This window comes from Rhinolophus sinicus, chromosome 5 (assembly GCF_057876585.1).
Source record: "Rhinolophus sinicus isolate RSI-liver-muscle chromosome 5, RSI-T2T, whole genome shotgun sequence".
Taxonomy (NCBI): domain Eukaryota; kingdom Metazoa; phylum Chordata; class Mammalia; order Chiroptera; family Rhinolophidae; genus Rhinolophus; species Rhinolophus sinicus.
The window spans coordinates 104,021,148-104,046,332 of NC_142505.1; the positions used below are offsets into that span (position 1 = coordinate 104,021,148).

General features: G+C 50.6%; 1 protein-coding gene across 1 annotated transcript in view; it reads left to right on the top strand.

Annotated features, from left to right (window-relative positions):
• DOCK2 (dedicator of cytokinesis 2) overlaps positions 1-22,871 on the top strand; it is a 362,510-nt gene extending 339,639 nt beyond the window's left edge. The window contains exons 42-52 of the mRNA XM_019741000.3: positions 3,180-3,261; positions 4,514-4,598; positions 5,337-5,423; positions 10,936-11,112; positions 12,528-12,611; positions 15,731-15,868; positions 17,413-17,540; positions 18,445-18,616; positions 19,565-19,685; positions 21,233-21,375; positions 22,315-22,871. Of these exons, the coding sequence (XP_019596559.3) occupies positions 3,180-3,261; positions 4,514-4,598; positions 5,337-5,423; positions 10,936-11,112; positions 12,528-12,611; positions 15,731-15,868; positions 17,413-17,540; positions 18,445-18,616; positions 19,565-19,685; positions 21,233-21,375; positions 22,315-22,377 (1,280 nt within the window). The 3' untranslated portion in view covers positions 22,378-22,871. The remainder of the gene's footprint in view (positions 1-3,179; positions 3,262-4,513; positions 4,599-5,336; positions 5,424-10,935; positions 11,113-12,527; positions 12,612-15,730; positions 15,869-17,412; positions 17,541-18,444; positions 18,617-19,564; positions 19,686-21,232; positions 21,376-22,314) is intronic.
• The last annotated feature ends 2,314 nt before the right edge of the window (positions 22,872-25,185 follow it).

Consider the following 25,185-nt stretch of genomic DNA (forward strand, 5'->3'; position numbering starts at 1 on the left):
ATGAACAGAAGGTGCATTACTAACTGTTCATATACTAGGCGTTTTGCATGCACTGTTTTATTTTATCCTTATAATAATCCTAGGAGAGGGATATGATTACTCTCTGCATTTTACAAATAAGAAAACTGAGGCTCAAAAACTGTAAGCAGATTGCACAAGGTCACAGGAAGTGATGGAGTTAGGATTTGAGCTCAGGTCTGCTTTTTCCCCAAACTTGAGCTCTTAGTGCTCTGTTCTCTTGCCTTCACTTGTTGAAATGCCAGCAAGCACTTTGGAAAGGTGACAGATCTCATGTCTTCCCACTTAGGTCTCCAGGTGGGGAAAATACTGAAAAGCAAAGGTCTCTTGGTTGGGTGTCTCCTGTCCCCTACCCTCCTCTCCGCCCAGACCCTGGGGCCACAATTTTATGCATAGATTCACACATGGTGAGAGTCCAGCCATGCGTCCTCCTGGTGTCACTAGCTTTGGGTTATACTCTTGGACCAAGGATGGTTGCTAAGATCAGTAGACTTGACCTAGAAACTTCTTTACAACAGGAGTTTGCAAACTTCTCTCTACAGGTCCAGATAGGAAATATTTTAGTCTTTCTGGGCCACATGGCCTCTGTCACAACTCTCAACCCTGCTGTTATAGTGGGAGAACAGCCACAGATAGCACAGGCATGGGTGGCTGTGGCTGAGTTCTAATGAACTTTATGTATGAACCCTGAAGTTTGAATTTCATAGCATTTTATATGTCACAAAATGCTCTTTTTTTTTTAACTTAAAGTTCACTTAAAAATATAAAAACTATTCTTAGCTGTGGACCGTGCACAAACGGATGGTGAGCTGGATTTGACCTGCAGGCCACAGTTTGCTAGATCCTGCCCTAGACTTAATCCAGGGTGACTTCCCTCCCAGAGAAGGCTGTTGGCTGTATGGCTTCAGAAAGAAAATGGTCTTCCTGCATCTAACAGAAATCTTTCCAGTGACATTTATTCATTTGTCTTAAACATCCTTCTCTCTCTCCCCCTCTAAGGGACTCTCATTTGACGTCACAATACTCTTCAGAGGGAAAACAATTAAATCCCCAACATAAATCCTAGGTATTTTCGCACTAAACATCTTGGCCACAAGCATTTTTACCGCGAACATTTTCTCTGCAGAACTAATTTGCCATAAGGCAATTTTGCTGTAAAAGGGAAAAGTGAATAACAAAATTAAAAAGACTTTATTGCTATCCTTTTTTTTTAAAATTGTCAAGTTGCATTTGCATATTGTCCCATGTCCATTGATAGATATTCAAAAGCTCGATGGGACATGTTAGTCATACAATACATACAGTGTGAGCTAAGGATCTGCAAACTGGCACGTGATCATTTTCTGTCATAGTATAGTATGCAGTCTGGCCCAGTAAGTTTTACACCGTGTTTCCTGTCACTCGTCCACTATTTTCAGACCGCCCCATTATGAGACCATTATGAGAACTAAGATTTATATAAGAATGGGAGCGCTGCAGCAATCTGTCAATGGAGAAATGAAATGAAACCAACAGTCATGGCCACTAGCTTAAATACATTAAGTGTTTCATGTATCTAAATTGATTTGTCAATGGAGAAATGAAACCAAACCGTCAACCAGTTAATTTATCTTTTATGACAAAATCGCCTTATGGCAAATTCGCTCTGCAGTGGACATGTCTGCAGCAAAAATGCTTATGGCCACGATGTTTACGGGGAGGATGCTCGAAAATACCGGACACGCCCAACATGTTACTATGCAGTGAGTTTGTGGGGAGGAGGGACAGTTGAATTTAACTTCAAGTTCTGTTTTCGCTAGTTCTTGTGCGTGGAAGAATCATAGCTGTCAGAGAGCTCACAAGCCACTGGGAGCGGTGAGGGAGGGGAAACCAGAGTTGAGAGTTAAGAGCGCCAACTACAGACAAACACTGTGGAGGAGGGAAAACGGCACCTGACTGAGGGCCGACTGAGTGCTCATGCGGGCTATGGTGGTGATGTGGCAGGTGTTCTAAGCAAAGGGAGGAGTTGTAGCTATTGGATACCCAGACATAATGGTGGAAAATGGGCTGGGATCATAGTTAAGTATTTGAATACTCCATACTCTAACGTTGGCACATTTGAATGCCAGCAAGAGGAGTTGGTGATCCCTGAGTTGGCAGAAATGTTGGGCCCAGGAGAAGAGTTTTAGGAGTGATGGTGGTCGTCTAGTAGAAGAGAGCAATGAGAGAACTTGGGTACCTAAAGAGGAGAGATGGGTTAAGATACTATGGAAAGTAGGGAATGGGAGCGGGGCTCAGGAATGGGACCCGTGATGACTGATTTTGTTCCTTTGGTTTACCATATTGTCGGCTTAAATGAATAAAGCTCTAGAATACGCGTGACAAAGATCCGGCCCACATGGTGCTTTTCCTGTATCCTGTGCCCATGGCAGGCATCACTAATCAATCATGGAGCTCTGTCCCACTGAGCCTGGACACAGCCTTACCATCCTGCCACAGGCAGTTACCCTCACACTTTCAGAGGTGGCGTGTAAAATGGCATGTATTTGCATGCTCTAATGTAGTGATTCTTAAATGTGAGCATGCATATGAGGATTTTATAAGAATCAAGACTCTGATTCAGTAGGTCAGAGGCAGGGCCTGAGATTCGCGTTTCTAACAAGCTCTCAGGTAATGATAATGCTGGTCAGAGGGCCACACTGAGTAGCAGTCTAGAGTCAAAGAAGCCCAAGCTCTGTCCTCACAAGCGGAGCGACCTTCAACCAGTTGTCTGGCTTCTTTGACCTTGATGCCCTCCTCTATGAAACAGGGACGATTTACATTATAACACTGCTCAGTGGAATTGGAGAGGTGAAAGGAGACCATGGGGAGATGTGCTCTGCAGTTGATTGAGAGCGATAAATGCATTAGACGGCATTACCATTAGTGATAATGATGAGTAGGCAGTACTAACTGACTGTTAGCAGGGGCTGAGCCGCCAGGCAGGGTTGCAAGTGCAGGCAGCTCTGGCCGCTCACTGGTCACTAGGACTTAGCTAGCAGACGGCAACCTGAGATTGGTTATTCAGTAAAAACTTGAGCCCAGAAGGGCTGGCCTGGGAGGTCTCAGGTGGGACCTGCTCTGCTTGGAACTGTCCCTGCAGCCAACACACACGTTGTGAACCCTTAACTCAGGCATCCCAGACATCCAGTGTTTCACTGTCCAGCCTGTCTTGGATGAGCACCCCAGGTTCAAGAATAAGCCAGTGCCCGACCAGATCATAAAGTAAGACCTGCAGCTCACCGGGAGGAGGGATGGGGAGCAAAATCCCATGGGGCCGCCACGCTGAGCTGGTGGCAAGACAAGCCTTAGTGCCCTCCTAATTCCTCCTCTTTCTCAGCCAGCCTGTTCCCCTGTCCTCTTGGGAGAAGAATCACCCCGAATTGGCCATCTGGGCTCCGCCCCGGAGAAGGCTGAAGCCAGAGATAGATGGGAGAAGTGAGGGTATGGTTTGCCTTGAGGCACAGCGGACGCTCAGTAGGCAGCAGTGAGAGTCGCTGAACGGGACGTGGAGAAGCTGTCACAGGCTGATCCCAGAGCGTGTGTGTGTATGAAGGAGGGGTGGGGGCGGGGGTGCAGTGCGCATGCAGAGCACAGTGTCCCAAAGGGACACCTTTTCAGCATTTGTTAAGGTTGTGCATTGACAATGGATATATTCAGAGTATGTCAAGGGGACATTAGAGGAAGTGGCATGAAGGCAGGTGTCAATCTGCTCAATACCAGATTGCAAGGTCAGTGGTGAGGCCCTGAGGCCTGAGGGCCGTGGAGCCTGTGGGGCACGAGGCAGCCCCTCCCATCTGTGCACCTCACCCCCTCAGGCCAGGTTCCCAACACAGCATCTCAGATGCCTTCATAAGAGGCCTCCCACCGGGAGGACCAGTGGCAGCAGGAGCTCCTTTGTAAGAAGCAGCAGGGCCCATTCCTTCAGGGAAAGGCAGCCCCTCCCCGCAGCCTCACATCTGTGCACACGGCTGAGCAGGTGCAGCTCCACGTGGATCTCAGCCTCCTGTCTCCCTCTCGGTCAGGCCCCCCTGGGCAGGGGACACCAATGAGACAGCCAGCACTCTGTGCGGCTGGGCCTGAGGTCAGAACCTCACTGGAGATTCAGGAAGTGTGATTTGGGGGTGACTGGGACACCTAAAGAAACCTTTGGCAGATTCCCCTGGGACAGCAGGTTAGGTGTGTCTAGATCCTTCGTTGAGGTCACAGGAGATGATGAGCCAGCCACCCTTGTGTGCAGCAACGCAAGAATCCCAACTCCTTGGGATTCCCAACCCTACGACCTGCTATGTATTCAGGAGGCCGTCCCACCAGTCTACCTTCTAAATCACCTAGCAAGGAAGGTCTGGTTTTAAACGCTACAGCAAGGACGCTGCCAGACCTGAACAGTCCTCCCTGGACAGGGTCAGGTCAGATTCTGTGGCAGCAGCCGAGAGCGCTACGCTACCAGGAGCCTCAGCGTCTTCTTGTCTTGCAGCTTTTATAAATCCAACTACGTGCAAAGGTTCCACTACTCGCGGCCAGTGCGCAGGGGGACCGTCGACCCTGAGAACGAGTTTGCCGTGAGTACCTCCCCTCCCCCTCAGCAGCATGACCACTTCCTGGGGCCCCCCTTACCAACCAGAGCAGGTATCTGCCAACCTCCGAATGGGAGGGAATTTGATCGAAAGCCAAAGTAAAACACCCGCTGACAACGATGCACACACACCCATGCCCGGTCTCTTCCACTGGGTTTGTTTTCTCATTTCCAGAAGACAGGACCCCTCAGGCTAGGCAGGGGTTTGATAACGTTAAACCCTCCAGGAAATACCAATAAGCCACAGCGATTTCAGTCCCCTCTCCCCTGTGTGCTACCCAACTAGGACCTGGTTTTTATTGCCAAGGGCTAAGGCTGACCTGAGGAGGTGGCTCCAAGTCTCTCTTAGCTCTTTGCCTTAGACTGTGATTCTTCATATTTGGGACTCACCGTCCCTTTGAGAAGCTAATGAGCCCTCCGGACCCTCCCTGAGAAAATGCAGGTGGATGCATTCAATATTGCCTAAAATTTGCATTGTTCAGAGACCCAGGTTAAAATTTACTAAGCCTAACCTAAGTCCAGGGAAAGCTTAAACTTCTCTTTGGGAAAGAATTCTTCAGGGTGAAGTGAGAGTCTGTTTTGGGTCTTGCAGTATTTATTCTGATTTGGGGTGGATGGAAAGCCTGGGGGCCTGTCTGGGTTCCCGCCAAGCTTCTCTGATACCCAGGTTTCATAAGTGTGTTGCTTTCCTGCCTTTGTCACCCCCTGCCCCCACATGGGACAGTCAATGTGGATCGAGAGAACCTCCTTCGTGACTGCCTACAAGCTTCCGGGGATCCTGCGCTGGTTTGAGGTGGTGCATATGTCCCAGGTGAGTCTCCGGGCCTCGCGGCACACTTCTCCCAGCCTCAGGAAGCCTCTTGGACTGTGAAAAGGGGACAAGCTTTAGTTTGAAGCCACGAACAAAAGGGAGTCAAGGAATCCCAGTGCAGGAAAGTACCTGAAGTGGCATCCAAACTGATGTTTTATTTATTAATACAATAAATACGTGCTCAGATTTTTAGTAAGAGCAGATAACTTGCTTTCCTCGCACATGAAACCCGATGCAGTGAAAGCTGATGAATGGGGAGCTCCTGTGGTTGGATGCAGGGTGAGGCAGAGGGCCTGGGACTCCATCCACTCAATCACCCTTTATATCTTCTCGGTCCCAGCAGCCCCTTGGGGCACATTTGCAGAATCACACTATGAACCCATTTTATAGTTGGATAAACTGAGGCTCAGAGAGGGGAAATCGCAGAGGCAAAGCTATGGCTAGAATGCAAGTGTTTGAACTTCCTTGTGCAAATAGCATGTATGTTACTTCCCAACACATTTCAGGGTCTGCGCATCCTCAGATAGCTAAGAATTTTGCAGCTCCCAGGATACAGGGGAAGGGTCAGAGTGGTGGTGAGGAAACCTGAAAAGTAGGCGCATATTCAGGATGTCTTATTTATTAATACAATAAATACGTGCTCATATTTAATGAATCCCTAACACATGTCAAGCACTGTTCTAAGAAAGACCTGAAGATTTTGGCATGAAACTAACATTTCAGTGGGGAAGACAGATTAAAACGTCAAAGTAAATATATGAAATGTCAGATGGCGATAACCATTATGGAGAAAAAGGAAAGTGAAAGGCGAAGGAAGAGGTGCTATTTAAATAGAGTAGCCAGAAAAAGCCTCCCTGATAAAATAGCTTTTGAGCAAAGTCCTGGAGGAAGTCAGGGAGCTGTCCATGCTGATATGAAGAGGGGGACATTCCAGCAGAGGGAACAGCAAGTGCAAAGGCCCTGGGGCCCGGACAAGCTTGTGTCTGGATCAGAACAATGAGGGGTGAGTGGTGTCTGACATAGATCCTGTGGGACACTATAGGCCACTATAAGGACTTTGGTTTCTCTACTGAATGACCTGGAGCCGTGCACAGAGGAGGAAAAGGTCTGATTGACGTTCTCAGGCTACTGTATTATCAGCACTGAGACCACTCACTCCAGCCTTTAATGCCCACCTCCCTCCCAGTGATCCTAGCAGCCCAGAGGCCCTCCATTCTCCTTTCCATGGCATGGCCTAGATCTTGGGGAAAATATGATGATGATGATGATGATGAGGAGGAGGAGGAGGAGGAGGAGATCAGCAAACATTGAGACTATGCTAAATTGCATGATTTAACCCCTCAGCCACATTGAGAGATAAATATTATTATTCCTCCCATTTTACGGATGAACAAACTGAGGTGCCAAGTGAGTTAATGGGTTGTTCAAGGTTAGCAAATGAGGTGGGGTTTGACTTTAACCTCCCATATCAGGCGCCTAGAGTGGATTCATTCTCTCATCCTTCCTCAGTGTACCCCCCTCCCACCCTAACAATAAGTAAAACCCTGAAAAGAAAGAAACCATTCATGTTCTTACTCAAGGGACAAATTAATCCATGATAAGCTTGAGAAGTATCCCAGGCACGGTGTTAGGGCTTTACAGCATTATCCCATGTAATGCGCACAAGACCCCGTGAAGTATGTACTATCGTTAATCTCATTTTGAAGTGAAGAATCAGACACTGTCTACCAATCTGTATTCTCTACCCATTGGCCCTCGCTATGCCCTTTCCTCCAGTGATGCTCAGCAAGGTGCCTCATCTCTTGTGTCCCCATGAGACTGTGGGTAAACTGAGGGAGCCCCTGCCGTCACTCCCCATTCCTCTCTACCACTGTATTTCTCCTCAAAACACCTGTCACCTCCTAATACACTATCTAATGTGCCTGCGTGTTGATTGTTAATACCTAGAAACATTAGATATAACATCTTAGAATATAAGCTCTACTATAACATAAGCTCCAGGAAGACAGATTTTTGTCTATTTTGTTCCCTGCCATATCACCAAGTGCAAAGAATAGCCTCAGGCTCATAATTGGTGCTCAAGAATATTTGTTCACTAAATCTGTGAATCAATCAATATGCAGACACCCATATTGCCTGAACTAGTTACCTTATTTTATGGACTCAGGATTCTGAAGTTAGGAAAGAAATAGTCAACATTTTTTTTTTAAATCCTTTTATCCTGACATCCTCAGATAGAATGGGTTGGGAAAACCTCCAGAAAGTTGACCAGAGTGGATTTATCTCTAATAGCCTCCTTCAGTGGAGTTACCAAGAATGTCAGGATGTCTCAGACACCAAAGTTTCATTCCTTCCTGCTGAGTAAGTTCATTTCCCAGTATTTGTTTTTATGTTCCATGAATTCACACCTTGTTCTTGGTTGTTTCTCTCATGAATTGTCATGACAACAGGACTGTTTGTACAGAGAGGTGTTTTCTGATGGGATTCAAGTGTAGGTTCTGTTCATTGGAGAGTTTTTTTCTTGGTCTTGACCCAGAGAACATGCAGTCTTTACAACAACCCTTCATCTAGGAGTCAGAGACCTAAATTCAACTCGGTCATTAACAAGCTGTATGTTGTCGGACAAACACTGTCCCTGGGCTTCAGTTTTCATCATTCGTCAAACAGAGGTTGAAAAACTATGGAATTTCAGAACCAAAAAACACTCTAGAGGTCAATTAGTCCAAGAGTTACAAATGTAAATACCTTTGGAGACCAGGAAGAATATGTAAATATGTCAGACAGTCACATTGAGACAGCAGGGGATGGTGGAAGCTGAGGCAGTCTCTCCAACTGAAGTAAAATTTTAAAGATTAGAACTCATATGCAGGCGAAACAATAGAGCTCTCCAGGCCTCTCAGTGGCCTATAGAGCCCCAGTTTGCAGCCCTTCCTGGTTCCTGTCTGGCTCTTTTGCATATGAGGAGACCGAGGCCCAAAGATGGAACTGGAACTGCCACAGGAATGAGTGACACAAGTAAGACGTAGTACCAACGCCTGTCTCGTGCGTCTCAGGGGCTTCCTCAGAGGACTCAGGAAGGTAACTGAAGAATATGAACCACCACTGACTGGACGGCAAGGGATTACCATCCCTTTATCTTTGGGCTGATGCTTTCCCCCTCTCTAAAATTATTCCCATTTTCCACTAGTTCATTTTCCCCTCACAGCAGGTTGGGCAAGCATTATATACACACCGATACTGCCAATAAGGAAACTGAGACTCAGCTTAGGAAAGAGATCAGAGATTTCAGGACTTGACTCAGTCCAACAGCCAGCTTGAGGCAAGCTTGGTTGCAGAGTTTGGTCTGTATATGGTGGGAGAAGCCTGCCTTTGGAAGCAAGAATACCGAGTTCTCTCCCCAGCTCTGCCGCCATCTGCCCTTGGATAAGCTACTTAACCTGCTGTTGAAGGAATTAAATGAGAGCATATGTATGACGCACCCAGAGTGAGCTGGCACATAGCAGGCAGTCGATAAATGGAGCCATCTGGGTTACTGTGACTATCGCTTTTATTGCTGCGATCGGCTCCTGACATCCAGGCCTTCCACCAAACAATATATATATTTCCCCCATAAGTCTGCTCTGACAGCTGTATACTTAGTCTACTCAAGTGCCCATGCACGAGAAACCAAAGGAATGGTCATTCTCGTTCTCTGTTCCTGATGGCTATAATGAGATTAAAGACTTGGGGATTCAAAAATAGCTTCACAGATGCAGAGGAAAGCCAATCAATAAGACTTGCCATTTTTAATAACCTCCTTAAAGCCTGTGTCTTTCAGACATGCCAGGCTATTGTTAAAATCAGATGCAGTGCTGGGCTCAACCTTCGTGGCTGTGATAGATTTTCCTTAGAACTCAGTCTAGACCACGGCTTCGTAACGTCCCTGCAGGGTTGGTCTGTGCACTAGGGAGAAATGAGACCATGGGTTTCAGCTTGTGGAATATGGCCTGCTGCCCCCACCAGGCCAAGCAGCCCCCCCACTCTACACTCTAGTTCACATCGTGTGTGTGTGTGTGTGTGTGTGTATGTGTGTGTGAATGCACCTGTGTGTTCATGTTTGAATGTGTTAGATGTGTATACGTGTGAAAGACAGAGAGAGAGAGAGTAACAGTGACACAATGAGAGAGTATCAGTGACATAATAAGAGAGTCTACTGCTACTCCCAGGGCCTTCTCCCTATAGAGAACAGCCATCTTTAAAAATGTCCACAAACAAGAAAAAGGGTTGAGGACATTAGGATTTCATAGGGATTTAAGGAAATGATTTAAAAAGATGACCAAGTGGCTCCAGAGGCTGGTTCTGCCCTTCTCATATCGCTAATAGTTATAATAACAAGTGGGTGACATGCAGGTGACACTTTTTAAAGAATTCTGCTGATTCAAATGTCATCTCAACTAATCTTTGCTACATACTCAAGGAAGCTGCCTGAGTCTTTCCTTCTTAGGACAACTGCTGTTCTCTGTCCAAACACCTACAAGAATGAATAACAATAACTATCAGTTATTCTCTGAGTAGGTTTTCTTAGCCTCATTTTACCAGTGTGTCAACTCAGGCTCAGAAAGGTTAGGAAATTTGCCCAAGGTCACACAGCAAGGGGGAAAAAAACATATACACAGCTCAGATTTGCTCTCAGTTTTGTCTAGTGTAGTTCAGGGGTCAGCAAACTATGGCCTGTGGGCCAGACCTCACCTGCCACCCATTTTTGTGGGTTTTATTGGAACAACCAAGCTCTTTCATTTTCATATCGCCTAGAGCTGCTTTCTCCCTATAATAGCAGAGTTGCGTAGTTGCAACAGAAACTGTCTGGCCTGCAAAGTCAAAAATATTTACCACCTGGCTCTTTTACAGAAAAAGTTTGCAGACCCCTTATTCTGTTTTTTACCCTAGTCCCCACGCTCTTGAGAACCACGCAGTTCGGCCAATTAGCATTTGATGGTGTCCTGTTTTGATTGCTTGCTAAGGGGTGTTGGAGAGGCATTTAGTTTTGTCTTCCTAACTAAACTGAATCTACCTTGGAGCAGTGACTCCTCATACGACAACCAGGCTTCAGTCCTACAATGGGCCAGGCTGGGCAATCATATTGCCAGCTGCTCTGATCTCTCCAGCAACAGCTCACACATAGTAGGTGCACAAGCAATACCGGATGAGTTGAATTGGAGCACATTTCACCCACGTAGCAAGAAGGGAAACCCTCTCCGTAGCACATCCAACCTGTGAAGCCCCAGCATGTGCCCGACGCCTCCTGCCTCCACCTCCCCAGGGACGTCCCTTTCTCGCGAGAAGAAAGTCAGCCTCTCTCCCCCCAGACAGCAGACAGCTCCCTCACTAATTACAACAAGAGCCTGCTACAGCCCCGCGGGGAGCATTGCCTCATTTGAATTCCAACCCCGAAGGAAATCAATACCAATAATTATATCTATTTTTAAAGCGACCTGCTAAGACCTTTTCTTTTGGGTGATCTCCTTTTCAACAGACCACAATTAGCCCTCTGGAGAACGCCATTGAAACCATGTCCACGGCCAACGAGAAGATCCTGATGATGATAAACCAGTACCAGAGTGACGAAAGCCTCCCCATTAACCCGCTCTCCATGCTTCTGAACGGGATCGTGGACCCTGCTGTCATGGGGGGGTTTGCCAAGTACGAGAAGGTGAGCGCTCTGCTGTGCAGACCTGGTGAGGGGCAGAGCAGTGGCGGAGCACCCAGAGGCAGACACAGCTGCATGTCACTCATTTACTGTGGCTGTTGATCCCCCAAAGGGACACGTCAGCTTGGTGGGACCTCACTCACCTTCCAGAGAGTCTACAGCCTCTTTCTCATCTCTGTCCCACACTCAACGCCATACACTGTCCTGTGGTAGGAAGAAGCAGGGGTCATAAGGGCCCCTTAGCCCACTGGGCACATCGGGCACCTGTGCCAAGGAAAGGCTCTGGGATGATCATGGCCCATACCATAAAAATCGAGGAACCATGAATCAAAGTATATGATTTGAAATGTCTTCTACAAATGGGAAGGAATGACGCCCAGAACCTGGGAAATGAGGAAAGGATAGAAGATTAACTCCAAGGTGGGGGGTGGGGTGGGGGGTTGTTATCTCGATACCCAGGTTATAAGGTCCCTCCAGATATTGGTCCCCCCACACCTTTGACCCACAGATTTCATTTTTGAGCCTCTTGGTGTCCATGGCAAAAAGGGAAAAGCCATCAGATAAGAGGAATTGAGAAAAAATACCAATTTCCCACTGGGAAAAAAATACCAATTTCTCAGTAGGGGGGCATAACTTTTCCTAGCATTGAAGTAGAATAGAAAGACCTTCCTTAGTTTTTACCTAGACCCTATATTATAGGAGACACTGAGGGATCAACAGACTCCTCACCCTAGTAAACCTCATGATAAATTCCCTATTATCTTTTCTGTTATTCATTGATGCAAAACTAAGAATACAAAACAGTAACATAATTCAGGGATAGTAATTCCAGTCACCCAACAGTCCTTCCAGCTCCCTCAGATACCCCACGTAATCATCGTCGGTTAGGCTTTGCACAGCCTTTGCACGTGTGCACACACTGAGGGCGGGAGCTCCAGCAAGAGCGAGGGGCTGCCAGGATCACACACAGTGAGGGAGGTGGAGGTCAGCCGGAATTCCCTAGTGGTTTCTTGTCCTTGGGGGCAGTGCTCTCAAACTAGACCATGCACCAGAATCCCCTGCAGGGCCCCTGAACACATAGGTGCACTCCCCCCACCTTCTGATTTAGTAGGTCTGGGTGGAACCTGATAATGTGCATCTCTGACAAATTCCCAGGGGATACGATGCTGCTGATCTGGGGACCCCACTTTGAGAACTACTGCCCTGGGGTCTGTGGCCCATTCATTCCCAGTAGGTACTGATCTGAGCCGCCAGGAAGAGAAAACACTGTGGGTCCCTACAGGTCCCTGCCCCATCAGATACAGGCGACCTCATTGCTGCCCCTCTCAAGTAGAACCCGCTCCCAGCGCCAGAGAGAAGGGTTAAGGGGTCCACACCAAATGAACAGGAAACCCCAAATACCTGTCTGCCCTCTCCAGGCCTTCTTCACTGAAGAATACAGCAGGGCCCACCCTGACGACCAGGACAAACTGAGCCGCCTCAAGGACCTGATAGCGTGGCAGGTACAGTAGAGCTGCACTGGGGAGCCTGCCTCCCTCCTCCCTTCCCCATCTCACTGTACACGCCCTCAGCTAGCCCCTGATGCCATGGCCTAACCTAACGTGTCCTCCTGTCTTTTGGCCCCTCTTCTGATTCTGTATCTCACCTAAGTGGGCTCACCCTGGAACTGGGATTTGGGGCACTGCAACCTTTGGGATGCCGCAGAGATGCCATATTGCATGTTGCAAAAACTGCTTTATTAATTGTAGAATTCCGAGGTGGCTTGTCCCACCCGCCCACCACCACCTTCCCCCCACACTCAGCATGTGCCAATCAGATAATAGAAGACTTTGGCCCCCACCCTACCTGTCCTTCTAAGGCTGACCTAGTTTGTTGCAGATAATGCTCAGATGGATATCAGGTTTTAAAAATAATGGAGGCCTGGGTTTGTTTGGGTTTTGGTGAAGGGCCTACCTTCTGCACAAGCTGTTCTGCCGTCTGGAACCAGAGGACCCGGAAGGCACAGCCCTTCCCTCGGCCCCGCTCTCTGCTGTCTGCTTGTCTTCGCTTCCCTCCTAGCGCCCTTGCCTTCCCTCCATACTCTCCTTCTTTCCCACTTTCTTTCTCTACATCTGTCTCCTTCTCTCCCTCTCAGAAGTTCTTTGCTTCTGTCCCTCCCTGCTCTGTCTTTTGCCTCTCTCTGCACACCTCCCATCTTACTCCTCTCTCTGCTTCCCTCCCTCGTTTGCCCCTCCTTTCTCTGGCTCTCTCTCCTGTGTTTTCTCTCCCTCCTTCTCTCTCCCACTCCTTAGAGAAAAAACAATCCACCCAACCCGATGCCTCCCCCAGAGGCTCTCAGAGGACCTGGCTCTTGCAGGCTGCAGCCCCCTCCTTACGCATCTCCCTGCTCTCCATGGACCACCCAACACTCGGAACACCACTGGTGGGGGGTGCGCTCCTGAGGGCACAGCTGGAGGACAGGGACAGCTCTCTGAGTTGCCTCCCCCCGGTGTCCTCCCCCCTTCTTACCACTCAACGTGCACGGATGAGCAGCTATTGTGCTGGGAGTCATTGTTACTCTGGGGAAATCAGGGAGTGACAAACACTGGGTGCAGCCTCTTTTCTTAAAATAAGGATTCCGAATTCAGGTGCTTCTCTGCCTCTACCAATTTATGCAAAGTGAGGCTTTAAAAATGAAACACCAAGCACTGCACAGAAGTACTCTCCTGAATGCATTTTGTGTGTCTGGAATTTTCTCTCCCTTCTTACCTTGTGCCACCTGTAAACCCCAGGCATCCCCAAGGTTCCCAGCCCTCCGAGGTCATCATGTCCTTTAATACTCAAATAATGACTCCCCCTCCCTACCCCCAATTGGGAAGCAGGGAGGCCAGGCTTTGGTTGGTTTCCTTCCTCATGTTTCTGGGGTGCTCCAGAGTGGGCTAAACTGTCACACAAATTTATCTGGTTTGTAGATGTCATTCTCAATCCATTTCGCTGCCCGGGGCCTCTCCATTGGGTACCACGTATCACCTGGTAATGGATTCTCCGTGCTGTGTCCACCGCACCCAAAGCCTGGACTCAGCTTCATAGCACAGCTAATACCAGGCCGAGCCTTCTAAGGACGTTCTACCAAAATCTCGGAGCTGATGGAGAGATGCTACAAAGAGAAAAGGAGGCTGAAAGCGCCTCTTAGATGTCCCAGCTTCTGAGAGCCATTAGCTAGGCCTCTGCAGACAGCACCCCCTAGTGGCCGCCCTCTCCTTAGCCCCATCCCGCACCCCGCCTTGCGGCTATGTTACAGAGGCCCACTCACCCCGGAACAGGGGATTGCCCCCCGCTGTGTCCCTCCCACCCAGAGTCCCGGCACCCTAACTCTGGGTGAAGGCACGCCTTTTTGCATTATTACACACAGCAAATTGCTGTTCCTCATCCATTCCATTTATTCTTGCAACTCATATTATTGAGTCCCTACTGTGTGCCAGGCAACAGAAATACAGGGCTGGACAAAATTGGGCCTGCCCCTCCTTAATTATAGATTACCAGACCTAACTGCTCTTGTCACAGCGTTTCAGCCCATCCCTCGGTGTTCGGCCTTGACTCCTCAGCTTTTCTCAGGTACCTGGTGCCTCCAATCCCTGAACCCCTCCTGGCTTCCCAAAGGCAGATTGGCCTCTTCTTATCAACTCCCTCCTCTAATCTGGAGGGTCAGTGTCCATCCTCTACCCACCTTCCACTTGACATGTTGTGGGTCACGTTCGTCGGTGTCTCCTACTTTCACTGAAGGTTTCAGTTTCTGCTTTGCTTTGTTGTTTCGGGGAGACCTCCAAGAGAAAGAGGCAGCAATGTCTTTCTGTTACCAACCATGGAAAAGTTATCATAGTTCCTTCAAAATAATCTATTTCTACCACTTTGCGCACCCCATGTGATTCCCTGAGGCCATGACACTATCTCAGCTGCTCCCTGTAGAGGCCGCCATGCCTGGCGCAGTGGCTGTGCTTCTAGCTGCCGTGCAGACAGTATCCAGTGACCTCCTTTGTTGATAAGTAAGAATTTAACTCCCTCACCTCAGTCATCTCCTCCTCCTCCCTCATCTTCCCAAGGCTTTTGCATCATTGTAAAACATTCCCTATTGGCTGGCTAGCTCCCCGATATTAGCACTTCCATTCCTTTCTTCAGCAGCCACGTAAGGTACAGCCACATTTCCCATGTCGTGACATGGGGCTGTGCCCACGCCGCCTTTCCTTTCAGCGCCTCCCTCTGCTTTCTCCCAGCGTCTGACACTCACTCTTTCCCTTGTGCACCCCCAAGAACTTCTTGGGCAAGGCTTCAAGTCAAAGCAACACAGAGTCCTGCCCTCTGGGCCCACGCTCGCCCTCAGACCCCTTACGGGGAAGACTTTACCACACATACAGCCTCTAATGGGGGCTCCAACCCTCCAGTGGGGCAAGGGCACTGCAGGGCTTCCTCCCCCATGCAGAGCGAACCCCAAGGCTGTGGCTCGCCTCTGTCCCAGGGATGCTGACCCTGTGTGAAGGTCTCGGAGGAACCGAATGTCTCAGCAGGCAGAGGATTTCAGCCGCTCTGTGGGGCGGCCGAAGCTGAGCCCCGCCTCGGGCTCACTGTCCACCACCTTTCTCTCCAGATCCCCTTCCTGGGAGCTGGGATTAAGATCCACGAGAAAAGGGTGTCAGAAAATCTGCGGCCCTTCCACGACCGGATGGAGGAATGTTTCAAGAGCCTGAAAGTGAAGGTGGAGAAGGAGTATGGCGTCAGAGAGATGGTATGGTGGTCCCTGTGGGTGGGAGCGGAGAGAGGGGTGAGGGGGGCTGAGGGAGGATGAGGGGCCAGAGCCAAGGAAACTGCCCTTGAGGAGAACGACCTGAGGGCCAGCGTCACGGGAGCAGCTGATCCCAGGGCACCTCCCTGTAAACTGCGTTCCTCAAAAGTCACCCTCAGACAAACACCAGTTATAAAACGAGCCCTTAGCACTCAAGGGACTGTGCTAATAATAAAAGTTACGTGGGTGAAGCACCTACTATGTGCCTTGTCTGATCTAAGCCCTTGACACCTACTAGATCATTTAGTCCTCACAAGGAGCCTGGGAGCTAGGAAGGATTTTAACCCCTTGTATCTCTTCTGGAGGGTCAGAGGTGTGAAGTAACTTGCCAAAGGCGACATAGCAAGTGAATGTAGGTCAGAATTTGTACCTGGTTCCCTTGGCCTCCAAAGCCAGTGCTTTGGGCCACTAATAAGCTCCATGGCCTAAAGAGGCACTTGGCCTGGTGCTCAGAGGGATGTCGCCTTTCTCCTTGTCCTCAGAAAGTGGAATCATAAAACATCGACTTTGTGTGGTCCCTAAGTGGCCATCCCACTGCTCTGATTTTCCAGACGGGAACACAGAGGCCCAGAGAGCGGAAGTGAGTTATACTGGAATGGCGTAGAGGGGAACTCAGGCATCCCGTTTTCTGGTAGAGTTGGTCCATGAGTCAGGTTGCCTGTTCTAACACGGCCTTCATGACACCCCAATATAAGTCTGATGTGAACCACCAGACTTAGGTCAAATTTCAAGCGCAAAATCCTCCACAGACTCCCCTCACTTTAGAAGCCAGCCACCAGCTCCAGGGTTCCCAGGCCACCTGCACCTCTGACCAGCTCGTTATAAATTTTGGGGTTCCCACTACCCCTTCAGGTTTGATAATGCCACAGAACTCAGGAAGCTGCTATACTTAGGATTACAATTTCACTGCAAAGGATACAAATCAGGACCAGCCAAATGAAGAGATGCATAGGGTGAGGTCTGGGAAGGTCCCTAATGCACAATTTGTGTCCTCAGGACACGTGAACCTGAGCATAAGTGTCCAGAGTTTTTATTAGGGTTTCATTACATGGACATGATTGGATGGATCATTGGTCACATGATTTAAATCAATCTCCAGCCCCCACCCTCCCCGGAAGTTGAGCTGCCATTACAGGGCTCAAAGCCCCAGCCCTGTAATCACGTGGTTGGTCTTTCTGGCCTGGCCAGCCTCCACAGTGAGTCTTCTCATTAGCATAAAGGGCCACCACGAATAACAAACACTCCTGTCACTGGGGAAATGACAAGGATTTAGAACAAGGACTAAAGGCCAGCCAAATGCCCTATTAAACAACAAGCCCTGTAGCCTCAGCCTGCTAGGAAGGTGTGCTGTCTCCCTGCTCTGCCCCCCAGCAGCTCCAGGCCCAGGTGGAGGAGAAGGCGACAGAAAGGGCAGGGGGAGGCACATGACTCCAGGGGCCACCTCGCCCTGGGGCCGGGCCGCTAACCAGCCTGTCCCCCCGCTGCAGCCTGACTTCGAGGACAGAAGACTGGGCCGCCCCCGGTCCATGCTGCGCTCCTACAGGCAGATGTCCGTCATCTCCATGGCTTCCATGAACTCTGACTGCAGCACCCCCAGCAAGCCCACCGCTGAGAGGTCAGCCCTGCCCAAGGCAGCCCTACCCCCCTGCTGCCTGCCCAGCCCCCAGCAGAGACCCCTACTCCTTCTGCCCCAGGACCACCGTCCTACCACTTTTCTGCCCTTCTGTTGGAAAGCCTTTCCCTACCTGGCACCTCATTAAAAGCCTCACAACCACCCCGTGAGGCTGCCATCCTAGTGGCATCATTAAAGGGCCATACAAGGCCTGAGAGGCAAGGCGGCTTTTCCTGCGGAGCCTGCAGAACTCACCCACAGCCCGCAGACACCCTGTTGGTGATCGCTGCCCACCAGGCAGCCCCCACAGAGCCTGCTTCAGTCTGGAATCTTCTCACAGCTGCCCGGGGCCTGTCCCTCCCAACACCCCATCAAACAGCTCCTCCTCCTGTACCCGCCATACCTCCCTCAGGGTCCCCCTTCCTTTCCCCACAGAAAGCCCCCTGGTTCCGCCTTCCTGGGACCCTCTGCTCCACTCCGCTCAATTCAGCTACTGTAATAATAGATACTGTGAATCGAGCACTCTCCTTGGGCCAAGAGTGTGCTAAGGGGCCCTCTGGCCTCCCCTCGTGGCCACTCTGCAAGGCTGCTGCCCACATCCACATTTACTGAAAAGGAAATAATGGCTCAGAGAGGTTGAGTGATTTCCCCAATGTCATTCAGCTAAAAAATGGCAGTGTCTGAATCTGAATCCAGCTCCATATTTTTAACCTATTTTTCTCTTCTCACTGCCAGTCTTTCTTTGTATTTTGAATGCGTGCAAATTAAGCCAGTGGCTCTCCAAACTGCCAGGTTAAACAAGCTCCCTCTCGACCCTGCGCTGCCAGCTCTGTCAGCCGGGGTCCCTGCAAGGCAGTTCCACTGAGTTCTAACTGCAATTCCCACTGCTGTCCATCTTGCCCTTCAGCTTTGACCTGGAGTTAGCAGCCCCCAAGACCTCAAAAATGGATCAGGAGGAGCCGATCTCCCCGGGGAGCACGCTGCCGGAGGTCAAGCTCAGGAGGTCCAAGAAGAGAGCCAAGAGGAGCAGCGTGGTGTTCGCAGACGAGAAGGCCGCAGCCGGGTCGGACCTTAAGCGGGTGAGCGGCTGAGCCAGCAGGCCTGTCCCCCCACCCTGAGCAAACCTCTACTGTGTGCCAGACGCAGGACCCGGGGCCCAGACACCGCCCCACTCAAGCCTCACTTTCGGGGTGAGGTGGGTATAACAGAGGCAGCATCCTGGACAGGGAGCTGGAGTGCTTGGCGGTGCCATGACGCCTGCATGTGACAGAGCCGGGATTTGAACCCAGGCTGCCAAACTCGGGCCTGTGTGTCTCTTTTCTGCCATCACACAGGGCTTTGCGAGGCTGGGAGAAGCCGCGGGTTTCACCCAGTGAAAAGGACAGTAGTCTTCCGGCACTGGGCCAGGCGTTTCTACCTCTCCTGCCCTCAGTCCCCAGGCCCCAGAGCTATTTGAACCACTGACATCTCAGATTCTACTAGGAGCCCAGCCCCCCAGGGATGCAGAGATGAAAATCTCACTGCCCTGACTTTGAGAATTCTCATCTTTTAAACTAATAACTATTTAATCTGAGACTTGGGGCTATTGAGTACAAATCCTAGTTTCCCCCTGAAAGAGAGTTTTGTTGACGATGTTCTGGGAGCCTGGGAGGGGGAGAGGCATTAACTGTCCTGGCAAGGCGCCAGCTGAGATGTCTTCCAGTGAAGGAAGGATCCTCCACAAACTTCCCAGTAGGCCTCAGAGGGTACTCTTGCCAGGGGAGAAGGCTGGAAAGAAGATTTCTGTGTTTCACAATTCTAGGGGGCGTCATTCACATGATAATCTAAAAGAATGCCATCTCCCCCATTCCCAGGAGTTGTATAGTATGCAACCTGTGCAACTGTACATGGCAGGCTGGCAAGGAATGATAGAAAACAGAACAAATGACTCCACAGAAGACGTGCCAAGCCCTCATCACTAACTTTTCAAGTCCAAAACTGCCTCATGCTAAGTCTCTGTGGTGTGTGTGTGTGTTGTATTCATCCAGCTTTCCAGGAAGCACGAGTTCATGAGTGACACCAACCTCTCGGAGCATACGGCCGTCCCCCCCAGGGCATCCATCCTCTCTCAAATGAGTTTTGCCAGCCAGTCCATGCCCACCATCCCAGGTATGCACCGCGCCACAACCAGCACGGAGTTGTAGAGCTAATCCAGGCCACCAGACTGGGGGTGAAGAATGGGCATCCATACAGTAAAGTGGGCCAGGCATCCTGGGGACAAGAGGCTCTGCTCAGAGCAACCCTGTCTTCTGAACTGTCCCCACACCCATCCCTCTTGTGGGTGAAGCCATCCCAGCAAGCCTACCTGGAGCTGAGGTGGAGGCCTGCTGTCATTCTGGAGTCAGGAGTGACTGGGAATCCACTGGTCACACCAAGTAGCCCTGTGTTCTCAGTTAGCCAGGCCTCCCCAGGGGCCAGAAGTCTGCCCCTGATATGTCCCTGACCCTATGTTTCCTTTCTGGACCTGGAAGACTATTTGTGGAACTTATAAAAGTCACCACTACATCTTACAGTTGCAGAGTGCTTGGTGCATAGATGCTACCTATTTCCCCCATCACTCATTCATTGTCCCATGAGGAGGTCAGCAGCACGCAGACAACCATTCCTAATTCACAACAGGGGGACCTGAGGCCCTAACTGGGGACATGATATGACTAAGAGTGCTCCATCTGGCATGCAGCAGTCTCTAGTGTCTGCCTCTCCGTCTCTGTGCCAGGCTGTCTGTGCCAAGGGCTAGGGCACAGAGGAGCCAGACAGACCAGTGCTGCCCCCAGGAACCCGGCAGGCGGGTCTCAGTGAAGATGCCGGCTATTTCCTGTGTGGTGACCGGTGCCAGGCCTTGTGTTTACTGCTTCTCCTTCATTATTTTCTTTACCCCTTGGTTCCTACCTATGAAGTAGATAATGTCATTAGCCCCATTGTATGGATGAGGAAACTGAGACACTAGGAATGCCAATTTCCTCCCTGTCACCAGCTAGTAAGTGGCAGAGGCTGGGTTCAGACTCAGGCCCTCTGCCCCTGAGCCAAGCCCTAACCACTGCCCGCCATACCAGGCAGGAGCCCCCAGAGGGAGGTGGTGTTTGTCTGGGCAGCCAACTGTTTCACTCTGGTCCTCTAGTAGGCCTCACAACACCCTCAATGTCTGTGCTTTTATCCCCACCTTGCCAATGTCAAACCGAGGGTCAAGAGGTAGCAGATTTTTCAGGTCTGTGTGACTCCCAGCTGGGGTCAGTAACTGCCAGCTCTTCCCACTGGGCCCTGCCTCTGGGGGAAATGAGAAATCCAGGTTGTTGATGTTGGAAGGTGAAGGAGGAGTGTGCTGACACTGTCTCCTCACCTGGCAAAAGGTCGCGTCCCCTGAGGAAATCAGGGCTCAGAGGCCTGGGGCCTTCCCCCAGCTCAGCCCCCAGGTTTCCAGCCCAGAAGCCCTGGAGAAGTCTTAATGGGGCCAGGCCATTGTATGGGGGTCTGGCGAGCCTCGCCCAAGAGGACAGCTTCAGTAGCCTCTCCGGGCAGGACATGGCCTCCAGCATCCTGCCTGGATTCTGTCCCCCGGCCTGTCTCCCATCTGCCTCCCCCAAGTCACCCATCCTGTCCCTGGGGCACCGCCTCTCCTCCACATACCCACTCATGGCCGCTCTCCGCTCTCCTTCCAGCCCTTACACTGGCGGTGGCAGGTGTGCCCGGGACAGACGACACCAACTCTTCCCCCCGCCTCAGCCAGACCTTCCTCTCCCTCTCAGAAGGTGACAAGAAGACGCTCAAACGGAAGAAAGTAAATCAGTTCTTCAAGACGATGGTGAGAACCCAAATGGGTGGAAGGATATGGGGGGCGGGGGGAGAGGGGTGGGGTGAAGGGAGCCAAGAGGGCAACTCAGAGAGAGGAGCAAGTGGAGTGTGTGTGTGTGTGTGAGCACACGCGCACGTTCAAGCGCACAGTCCCCAGGGAGGCATGCTCCGGGCCCTAAGGGCTGGAACGCTGGGCAGCAGTACCCAGAGTGCAGTTCTCCTCTCGGGCCCTGGCCTCTCCTCTAGCAGCGCTGAGCCCAGCTGGGCTGCAGGGACGAGCCAGGGATGTGCAGGTCCTGGGACTCAGAACCGGTGCCAGACCCGGTGCCCTGTGGCGCACCTGGCACAGCCACAACAGGCAGCTGCCTCTGAGGCTGAAAGTGCTTTTCGATTGTTTTGCAAAAGTTTTTCTATTCAATTTATATTACAAAATCCTACTAATTAAAAGTTAGTTTCCTCCCTGAAACTAATAAGAAAAAAGAAATGAGTTTCCGAGACCTGAGTGTTCAAGTGCCATCTGCTGCTGTCACTGGTGGGTCACTGGCGGAGGTAAAGGAGGTGCCGTTGGCACATCTGACCCTCAGGTGCTCCCAAACCAGAGCTCCGTGCCTGGAATAATCGCAGGCTCACTGCGCATGTGTGATGAGGCACCGTGCTAAGCGCCTTCCAAACGCCCCCGCCCCCACCCCCCACCTCGGGAGGGTGCTGGAGGCTCCCGGAACCCGGTGAGCGTAAGCGACGCGCCCAAGTTCACAGCGTCCATGAAGCACCAAAGCCTGTGCACTAAGCGCTGGGGGTGCTGCCTGCCTGGTCACACTCCAGGTCAGGGTCCCCCAGGCTCACTGGGATCCGTGTAGGGGCCCTTGGGATTGGGACGGGGGAGCCCCACTCCAATGCCTGTGAGAACCCCGTTTTGAGGTTGTGCTGCTGCTTCTCTTCGCCCACAAAGCTGGCCAGTAAATCTGCGGAAGAGGGCAAGCAGACCCCCGACCTACCGTCCTCTGACCTATGAGACGACGCTGCTGACCAGGGCTGTGCGTCGGGCGCCAGGAAGAGGAGATTCCAGAAGGAGAGAGACAGTGGGACACTGATGCCTGAAAAAGCTGCCTTCAGTCACAGGAAGCGGCCCGACCGGGGCCCCAGAACTTCAGTGGTCACAGACTGGCGTCTCTGGGAGCAGCGACGCAGGTGGTGGGTGAGGGCCCCCCAGCCCAATTCTTGGCGGCACCAGGAACCTGTGTGAAGGCTTCCTCCGTTATGCTGTCCCCAGCAACCGAGGCACATCTCTGTATAACCCAGTTTCTTAGGTATGAAGAGCTGTATTTGTATTTCATTTTTCTAAACCCTAGCCCTTCATAGAAAAGCCTTTTAAACACTCTTTTATTTTATTTTTGGTTAAGTTGTGTAGTTTACATTTTTTTTAATACAACCACCAGTCTTTTTTCTAGCTCATCTCCAAAGTGTTACTGTTTCTTACTGACAATAAAAAATGGCCCTGTGACTCAAGTAAGCCCTGTTGCCTAATTCTGAAGTCAGCTGAATTTTTGAGGCCCCGATTGGGCAGGTGGCACCTGGAGACAGTCAGGAAGGCACAGGGCCTGCAGTGATGTTACAAGCCTGACTCCAGCTCGTCCCAGTGCCACATTTGCCTGCTTCATTCGCCCCACGCCCGACAATGTTCTCCATGACGCTAGTTCCTTGGAAGGGCTGAATGCTGGAGAATACAGATGCCAGAAAATTCTTCCAGAATCTTCCTCGTGATTTGTATAGTGGATAGTTTCATATACCTTTCTCCGGGAAGAGATGGCAGGACCACACAACCAAATACTTAAGATTAAGGAAAAGAGAGGGCTGAGGTCCAGGGAACGTATGGTCCAGCCTTTGCATTCGTCACCAGGTCAGATATGGTGGCTTTTCTTGGAGGAACCCCAAGGGAGGCGAGGAAGTCCTGCAGGCCAGGAGGAGAGGATGGGGACAGAGGCCACCTCCACATCCTCTGGGGACCGTGCAGGAACGGGTCTTGGTGGGAGGTGAGGACTCCATTGGGAAGGAAATTGATGCTGGGAGGATTTTAGGTGCATGGCAACGTGGGGCTGAGGTCCTGGGGAGGGGGAGGATGGGAGATCATCTTTCAGCTCTGTCCCCGACTCGGTGTTATAGACGTGACAAGAATTAGCTCCCTAATCTTCATAGCAGCCCTGGGTAATGGCACGACTATTACCCAGATGAAGAAACTGAGGCACAAAGTGACCTCAATCATACACTCAGTAAGTGGAAAGGCTGGGATTCGAGCCCGGGCAGCCAGACGGAAGCTTGGCTTATCACCCTGCGCTATCTCTTGGACACCTCTGTGCACAGGACATCAAGTCCTTGGAGCCTTCGTCCACCCGCCTCTTCCTGGTGGCCTCCATGTCCCCTCGCCAAGCCCTGGAACTGTTGCCGGTCCAGCTTCCAATGTTCTCAATAGTCCCTAAAGTCATGTTATGGGGTGGTTGGGATTTTGGCTGTGTCTTGGGTTCCCTAAGATGTGGGGTCAGCATCTGGAGGCTTGGAATCTAGCTGAATTCACTTGCCAAACAGGCAAGGAAAGTTCATTTGGGCAGAGGAATGTCCCCAAGAAGATGGGCATCTCATGACATCCCCCCATCATCCTGAGCATCTCCATGGCTGCAGGTGTGGTCCTCGGAGCTCGCGTGTCTCTTACTGTATCTGTCAATCCTGTTCCACCCTTTTCTTCTCCAAGTTACAGGTGAGCTTTTTGTTTCAGTCCAAACTAATGAAACCCCAATGTTTAATCAGCCTCAAAATGTTTGCCCTTCCAGCTAATAGTGGGAAAAAGCGTCTCAACAAGGACAAGAATAATGGTACTCCTTTCCCCACAACTGCAGAAAAGCAGATGCCATCCTATGCCCTGAAACCGCAGATGTCGTTCCTCACAAAAGTTTTGCAAAACCCAGATTCAGAGGCTGTTGTGCCGTCCTGAGAAAGGCTACTTTAACCTCTACAAACTCCGTAACTCTGATCTCCTCACTCAGCAGTGTGTGGTAATACTATTCCTGAGTTCTGTTTTCTAAAAATCATCAGTATCTGTCAGTTGTTTTTTTTTAATTCTACAGGGGCCTGGGACATTCCCCCTTTTCCCATAGAAATGGAGCAAAAAGTGAAACTTGTGGATTCTTATTTAAACAGAGTGAGAGTCGAATCTCATTTTAATTGAAACTTCAGATTGATGGCCCACTCGGTGCCTTGTCAGGAGAATTCCGGCTGCTTCTGTTACATGGCAATAACGATGCCAGTAGCAACAGCAATAACAAACAACAGTAATACAGTTGCCATTTACCAGACACTTGTGTTATCCTTTCCTTAAATCCTCAAACCCTTCCCAGGAGAATCCCCACCACACTGATGTGAAAACCCAGGCTGGGGAGTTTGTGATGGGCCTTGTCACCAGGCTGATAAGGGGTACAGCCAGCTCTGTTCACGTCCAGCCTCATGACTTGAAACTTCCAGACCTTCGGGCTTAAGTAGGAGAAAGGGAGAGAAACCGAGGGCCTCCCCAGCATCTAAACAGGCCGGTCTCTGCCCTCCAGACGTCCTAACCTGTAGCACATCTGTTTGCTGCACCTTCTGAACCCTGGGTGCCTGTGCCTTCCTGTCATAACTCAGGTTCCCGGGGAAACAGATCGCCGGGCAATGACTGAGTGCCCTGCTTCTTTGGGGGCTGTGCAGAAGTGAGTGCCAATTTAAAAACTGTGAGTAAAACAGACGGCAAAGCGCGAGGTGCGAGCCTCAATGCTGTGTGACTATGCCATTGCCCTGT